General features: G+C 41.2%; 1 protein-coding gene across 1 annotated transcript; it reads right to left on the bottom strand.

Moving 5' to 3' along the window:
• Nucleotides 1-482: 482 nt before the first annotated feature.
• Nucleotides 483-7,554, bottom strand: ASIP (agouti signaling protein; the record flags this gene model as incomplete). Its single annotated transcript, XM_082007265.1, has 3 exons — nucleotides 7,281-7,554; nucleotides 2,323-2,384; nucleotides 483-659 (listed from the first exon to the last, which is right to left on the bottom strand). The coding sequence occupies exons 1-3, from the start codon at nucleotides 7,459-7,461 to the stop codon at nucleotides 483-485; spliced, it is 420 nt and encodes a 139-aa protein (XP_081863391.1). The 5' UTR covers nucleotides 7,462-7,554.
• Between the last annotated feature and the right edge of the window lie 731 nt (nucleotides 7,555-8,285).

Genomic DNA, 8,285 nt, shown 5'->3' with positions numbered 1-8,285 from the left:
ATGATATTTGGCTGTGCTGGAAGCTAGCGCTGTGCTGTCCTTGTGGGCAAACCCAAGCTTGGGTCTGGAATAACCAGTCCTGTTTTAGCGTGGCCGTTTGTGAGCCATTGGTGCAGGTTTTGTGGTGTCAGGTAGACAATATTGCAGTTTGTGTTTACTATGACCCTTCAAAAACATAAACCCAAATCCCAAACAAACAAGAAACCCCCAAACCAACAAGAACCCAGAATTGTTCTTAAAATGCAGGTCAGTTTTGCTAAAAATACCTGTTCAGTGTCAATCTCCCTGGTTGTCTGCTCCCTGAAGAAACATACCATTTATGATAGCACTAACCCCATGAAAAAAAAATTGTCCATTTAATTTTAAGAGGAGTAATTCCAAGCTGCCAGCTTCAAAGCTCTCTACTTTGATTGCTATGGGGCAGTTTGAAATATACACTTGAGAAGCTAAAGACAGAAGCCTTATTATGTTCCCAGTTTGGCTTAGCACTTGGGGTTTAACATTAGACACTGGCATATGGTCTGAAAAATCCGGCATTTGCACAAAGCACAGTAGTTACAACATGAATTCAAGTGTGGTTTGCAGGTTTTGAAGTTTGGCACGCAGTCAGCAGCTGGTGTGGGCCTTGGTTTTGGAGATGTCTTCGGTTCAGCATTTTTCTAGAAGAAAAAACATGAAAATTCCTATGAATGTAAAATGAGCATGGGTCAGAATAAAGCATAGGTGCAAAGAAAGTGAAATGCGTGAGCTTCTGTCTTGAAATGGGTAGGTGGTTTCTAGCAACGAGACCTATATTAGTAGCAATATAGCGATGTGGTGGGACTGGATCATGAGAAATGTTGGCTTGAGACCAACCTACCAATCAAAATGGTGAACCTCATGAGCCCAATATTTTGGGCAATTAGAACCATGACTGGACAGAGCGTTGGAAAATGCTCTGTAGGGAAGAATGTGGCAGCAGCAAAGAAAGGGACAGGAGAATCTGCAACGACGACGACATTATCAGTAAGACAAAGTAAGGAATTACCCTTGGATTCCCAAACTTTTCAAATGAAGGAGTGAAACTTCCCCGTCAGTCTGTGGGGCTGGTACCCACTTTGTTTCCTGAGCTGTGAGGCTGAGAGAGGAGGTGACTGAGCAATGCTGTACATCACACGGTTGGTTTGTCAAGCTGCCTTTGGAGCTCGGTAATGCTTTGTGCATCAGGTTTGTGCATGGGAATCCTTAACTGCAGACCCAGGTAAGGGAGCTGAAAAAGCTCTCTCAACCTACCCACGGCGTGCTGCTTCTCCGTCTGTGATTTGGAAAGGCAGAAAACTTTGGCTTGATCAGCACGTGCTTGGGACCTGGGAAAAATCTCTGGAGCCCTCCAGCTCCAGGCACCCTACGCACTTTTTTAACTTGGTAGTTTCTCAGGAGTTTCAATTTTAAGGTAAAATGTTCTGTGGTCTCTAAATGCTCGAGGAGCTTTTAAGCCAAAATACTTTGACAAGGGTTGATGGTGAGAATGTCCTGCTTTGAGCTGAAGGTGGAACTAAATGATGTCCTGAGGCCCCTTTCAACCTGGGTTATCCCGTGAATTTAGGAAGTGTTTCAAGGAAGGTTAACCACACAGGACATCAATTAGAAAGGGAAAGAAGGATCTCTAAATGTTTTTGGTTGCAACAATGACTGGTTTGGCTATAAACGGCTATCATGACGTATTAAAAATAAAGTAAAAATGCTATTTTCTACTCTTCTAGATAATCTTTAAAATATAGGCGTCCAGCCCATGTAATATTTCACATTCGAGGCCTCTGGGTCTGAATCTACTGATATGATAAAATGAGTAGTTAACATTTTCAACCAAATCCCAACTTATTTGCACGCCTCTACTTTAATTTTTTGGCATCTGCAGTTAAAAATCAGCCGACAGTGAGTTTGTGCCCCTGGGCTGCCGAGCCTGTACAGTTAACCCACCGAGTGTGACTGGGAATGATACCTCTTTATGGTGGATGCCGAAATAATTTTACAGATACTTAAACCAGCTTAAGGTTAAAGTACCTTTTGCATAAAAAAGCACTATAAAAACCAAAAGAAAAATCAAAACCAGCAAGACCTCCCAAACCCAAACAATAACCTCTAACTGATCTAAGATCACATAGTTCCCTTTCCACCATTAATGTTTTGCAACTGTTTTTACAGCGTTCAGAACTTCAAACTGTATGTAAATCATTTAAATTGGGGAATGGCCGTAAAAGCCTTGCAAATAAATGCGCTGAGGAAAACTATAGAAGTAATAAACCGTTCTAATTCGGTAACATTTTCTGGACCACCACCTACCTTGGAAGATTTCTTGTTCTCTGCCTCTTTCCTGCTGACTTTCTGGGATCTTTTCGTTAAATCTTGAAAGAGAATAGCACAACAAAATATTAAATCAATTTTACAGTTATTTATTTGAGATGCTTGCTACTATTTTTGTGCGAGACAAGGCAGATAACCTGCATTGCCACCTCATCGCTGCATGTTTTGCAGTGAAGACGTTCCTCTCTAGGAACCATCCTCACTTATGCGGAGCACGTCTTGAACTTGTGCCATCGCTGTTGCTTGTGCGAAGCAGAAGAGCACTGACATTTGTATTTTAGGAGGGCTTTTTGACACGTCGTTCGGTCAGATGCGAACGAGGGAAATAATTTGAGAGAAATGAAATTGAAGGTCTCTGTGTAAAAGACAGGGGTACTTATGCACATTAGTCAGATGAACAAACATAGGAAAAACCTTTAGAATTCCATATTTTTTTCTGGTAAAAGGTGGTGTTGCCTGCATAAATTTGGCAGGAATTCATAAGTGCATGCTGGTTTTCACAAGCAAAAAACTCTTTGCTGATTTGGCATAAACTCTTCATCTGTATGATGCCACCATTCATTCTTCAGTTCTTTGTTCCTTCTTCACCTGCCATCTTGTTTTACAAGCAGTCACTTGCAAAGGTGTTTCATTAATGTGCCTGTGTCTTTGAAAGGTTTGTGCATATTTGTAGAGTTGAATCTTGGATCTGGTGAATTTAGGGGGGGTTGTTCAGACTATGCCTGGTGTAACAATGTTTTTTTTTTTTCATCCTTTAGATCAAATCACTACTATTTGTGAATTCCCTTATATTACCCCTTGAGGGCTGATAGCATTTACTGCAGTTGTTGTTATTATCAGCTGTATTATATAAATATAGATTTTAATATATTATTAAATATAAAAATAGTATTCTATAATATTATATATTTATTTATATAATTATATATAATATTATTAAATGATTATATATAATTATAAAATTTAAATATATAAACGTGTAAATGCTATTTATTACTATATATAAACTCCATGACTAAGACTTGTCTTGGGATCTAACACAGCAAGACTGTTGAAGTGTGAGACACTTCCCAGCTCCCTAATCTGTTATGGTATTTTTGATACCTTCATTCTGCGTCTGTGAGGTTTGTAATAAGCACTACCGGTATGTAATGAATGATTGGGATAAAAAAGTTAAAATGCCCACTGATGAATGGTGGCTCCTTGTCTATTCCAGAATTTGCTGTCAATATCTTTTTGAATATTTAATAATTGCCAGGATTTACAGAATGGAGAATACACATTTTGGCCTGTTTTGGGGGGTTTAATTTGTTATCCTTTCATCATTTTAGTTAGGGTTATACATTTCTAAGAAGCAGTGGGAGGCAAAACTATATTTTGAGCGTGTAAAGTTGTCACTTAATAAAAGCATGTCTTTAAAAAGGCATTGCACTAACTAGGATTAGTGGTTTAGATCCAGCTCCAGCTGACAGATTACGTTGGCTTTGTCATGCTGCCCTTTGAAACTTTCTGATGGTAACCAAGATGCTTGTAAGCCATTTAATTCTACATTAATTTAACTTTCTATAGTACAATTGTACACAATTGCCTGGGTTGCTTCGCCTATAAAATTGTTTCGATAATATTCAGTTAAAGGGTATATGATGTCATCAGACAGACATTTAAACGTTGGCGTTTTGTAAACGCACTTTAATTATTCCAGGGAATTCGGTAAAGAAGAAAACGATGCCCAGTGGGCAGATGAGATGGAAATGTAGAGGTGCTTCTTTTTGACAGGCGAGTGCTGCAATTGTCTCTTCTGTAGTTAGTCTGGGTTGGGTAAAACACCAGCTTTTCCCAACGGGCCTCTCATCCCATTTTCCTTATGCTCTACCTACCGTGTTTTCAACAGCTGCCCAGCTCCTTACAGATCTCATCTGTGATGATATGGGAAAATGTAATACAGGCTTTGAAAATATTGGTAACACGCACCTCTAACTCCTGTTGATACAGCTGCGACTTGAAGTGCTATAAAAAACATGTATGAGATGATTGTACATTTTACAGGTTGACGCCAGCAAGTCCTCTCCTTAACCTTTTAAGACGGGATTCAACTCCAGCCTTGGGCTTTATTGAATTCGAGCCAAGCATATGACTTTTTGAGCATGAGCGCGGTGTTTGATTGACAGGTGTTTAAACAGCTGACTGCAAATGAGTTTTATTATGGAAGCACGGCTACAGCAACGCTGAAAAACCGAGCTGTAACGTGAGCACCTTCACCTCTGTTCTGTGTGGCCAACCCGAAGGAACAGGTCTTGGTATAAGAAAATGTCACTGAGATGGGAAGCTCTATCCAAAATGTTTGATCCAAGCTGACCAGAAATTCTTATAAAAAAATGGATTATGTATGTCAGCCTGACAAACTCTAACCAGTAATTCGTGAAGAAATTGACGGCATCGGGAGGGGAGAGAAGGCTGCGGTTATTTAAGCACTCTTAATATTTGCTCTAAATGAATTGTTTCTGTGGCGGCGATGGGAAAGACCAGCCTGGCAGCCTTTTGCCACGACAGTCTTACAGTAAGTGTTACCATGTGCGGCTCCGTCCTGCCCCGAGCGGTGCGGGGGCTTTGCAGGCGGAGGGAGCGGCGGCAGCGCCGGAGGAGCCACCTCTGCCCCTGTCCTTCCCGCTTCTGCCCGGCCACAGGCGAGGGTCTTCCCAGCTCACTTCAGTGAAGATGATGAGCTTGCTGCCATCCTCCTGCTCCCAGCGGGAGGTATCAGCAGGGCTGGGAGGTCCCTTGGTCTGGTAACCCGAACCCCAAACCAACGTCAGTCCGTGTCCTTTCTCCTGCATCTTCCTTCCTCCACCCATTTGAGAGGTCATGGCTAGGGACTTTCAAATGCTTTTCACACACAATGCATTAACGCACGCTTTCAATTTATTTATACTTGGTTTACCAAGTGATAATTCAGTTATTTTAGATAATAAGAGAGAGAGGCAATGTGGCTACTTGCTATCTGAAATAACACCGGCAAGGATTGAGCATGTGCCATTCCAGCTCCAAAATAAACTATTTCTACACTTAGGTCAGATTCTATTGGATGAGAAAAATAGGAATGATTTATCTCAGTTTTACTACTCACTTTGGATTTTTTCAAATTTCTTTAGGCGTGGGGAAGTGGAGGATCGGACTGGCCTCTTGCCTTCGAACAAACGGGCTGCAGAAAGGCCTCGGGATACCTCTGTAAATGCCCCAGGAAAGTGAGTGCAGCCCTGGCCAGTGGTGTGACAGTGGTTTTGCATCTCTAGTTCCCTTTTTGGAACAGTCAGCCAAGACAAGCGGACGGCAGGAGAGGTGAGTGTTGTGCCAAGATCTGCTCTTTTGAATTCTTTCTTGCATTTGCAGCGTCAAATGTTCATTCTGTTTGTATGCAGGTAGGAGAAGAATGAGCGTAAAGGAGAGCCGGAGGACATGCTGTTTGCTTAGATTCAGCCCCTTAGTCTGCTGCGGATTTATTTTCTTACCTTGGCTAATTGCTTCACCTCTCTGTTGGCTGTAAAATGGGAAAGCAGCGCAGCCGGGCTTCACCACGGAGCGGTGAGGGTCCACGGGTGCTCCGCTCCTGCGGGAGGAGGTGTCTCTTGCAGACAACCAAACGGGGCGGAAAGGGAGGAAGGGTTTTTGTGAGGCCTTGCAGAACCACCCAAACCAAAAGGACCTGACACTGTTAGGGGAGTTTTACCATCTTGGACGTCTGTTGGCAAAGCAACGTGGCATGACATAGCCTACCTGCCAGCTGTGAGGCAAGGGCACGTTTTTGTGAGAAGGTAGAGAAATCAGCTGGGGGGAATGTATTTTATATCTCTGATTTTAATTGGAATTAAAAAAATATTGGAAATGTGAGACTGAAGGCATCTAGGATCACAAGGACCATGAAATTACATGACTTGGGAGGTTGCAGAACAGCACAAGCTGTAATAAATTTGCAGTTAAACAACCTTGAGTTAACTCAGGATTCAGAGGTTCAGATTTAATTGGAACTGCATGTGTGGGACAACTGTTTCTCCTTAAAGAAAAGTTGTCCTGAGCAAGAGTGCAGAGAAAATACAGGAAACAAGGTAAGAAACCAACCTGCTTTAGGCGAAAGTCCTAAAAGCCTGTAGAAAGGAGCTAAACAAGAGAAGCTTTATTTTTTGAATTATTAAAAATTTGACACAGTTATGAATGACATTCTTCAGTTAATTATCCCCAAATACCTTGAAAGAAAAAAAGTTGGCTTAAATTACATTGGAAGAGCTAGAGCAGACACCAGGAAAAAATTTAGTGAAGAAAAGTTAAGCATTGCTCGAACAAGGTTCTTCCCTAACGGGCCAGATCGTAACGGTAGTTCCTGTGCCGGTAACGGTAGGGACGTAGCTGGTCCTGTCCTGGGTAAATTGATGGCCTCTGGCTCTCCCTTGCAGTGCTCTTTTTCTTTCCCTGGTTGAGGCTAGCTCGGCACACAGGTAAAGTGAGGTTATATTAATACCTTAGAGAACTGTTGATTTCTCTGCCACAAGAGCAGATTCTAAAAAAAAATAAATGTTATGTTCACTTTTTCTATTTGCACTAGACTTTCAAAGTTAATTAATTAATGCCCATATTAATAGAAAAACACTTCTCTTCAATATAAAAAGACTTACAGTATGATAGGACCTGAAGTGAAGTCTGAAAAACTAAAATAAGTTGTCTGATTTTTTTTTTTTTTTTTTTTTTTTCCCCTCTAAGCTGTGGTTTGCCACATTGCCATCCTTGGATGCTGTGGCTGCATTGCCACTTCGGTTCTGCAGGTTACTAAGGCATTTGCATGAAATTGCAATGTTACAGTAAGCTACCAGAATAATCCATATTAACCAACAATTGTATTTTCTGCACAACTCTTGTTCATTTGGCACCGAATGGCAGATTTTACTAACCTACTATGGAGATGGGTGGGAGATCTTGGAGATTCATTTTGTTGCTCCTTGACAGGTTGCATTCTGTCTTCTCTTCAATGGCCATATGAAAATTGGCAGCTCTGAGCAAACTGTAGCACAGCAATAGGCTTAGGAAGAGGTTCTTTCTTTCCATCCTGGGGAGGAAAAATTCCATTGTCATGAAAACCAAAGTTGGTCAAAACCTGCATGTAGAAGAGACGTAACAATGTAAAGACACGAATCTCAGCAGCGGTTTTCTGTCATGTTGTGCAGCTTTAGCAACATACCTTTGACAATTCTTTATTTTTCCGGCACTTTGCCTCTGATACTGGAATACCTAAGATTGCAGTTGTCTGAGTGGAAAAATGCTATCTCAAATATAACTCTCTTAGATGGTCTTTTTTCTTTTTTCCTGATTCTTTCCTCAAAAGGTTTATTCTCCCACAAGCTGTGAGTGAGTTCTCCCCACTGAGTTCTACAGTGCTGTTTATTGTATGACCAAGGGGAGAAGAACTCCTGCTGTCACTTTGGACCAGCTCAATCACACCATCAGATTTTTCCCAGAAAATCTTGTTTACAAATTTGTGCTAGAAAACCTAGAAAAATACTGATAATTTAAAACCCCACAATTATACTTCCTATTAGTTTTCTCCATTTAAAAATAAGTCATGAAGAAATATCTTGGTTTATTACACTCTTGATGTGGCTACTCTGATCCCATAGTGAATCATAGCAAAAACTCATGCAAGTTATAAAAGGCGCAGTGCTGTAAAGCATTTATGGGCTTTAGGGTTTAGCACATACTTAATAACTTCTAAGATGTAAAAAAGCCTATGGGATTTGAGCATACTTATGGAGAAACATGAGCTTTACAGAATGCGGCCACACACCTTGGAAGAAAGCCACTGGCCCTGGCCAACCTCTGCATGACACAGTGCAGCTCTACAGGGTACCACCACCCTAGTCTCCTTTACTTGTAGATTCTTAATGCTGTTGAAGTTCAAA

This window comes from Phaethon aethereus (assembly GCF_964289735.1).
Source record: "Phaethon aethereus genome assembly, chromosome: 16".
Taxonomy (NCBI): Eukaryota; Metazoa; Chordata; class Aves; order Phaethontiformes; family Phaethontidae; genus Phaethon; species Phaethon aethereus.
This window is presented reverse-complemented; position numbering and strand designations above follow the sequence as displayed.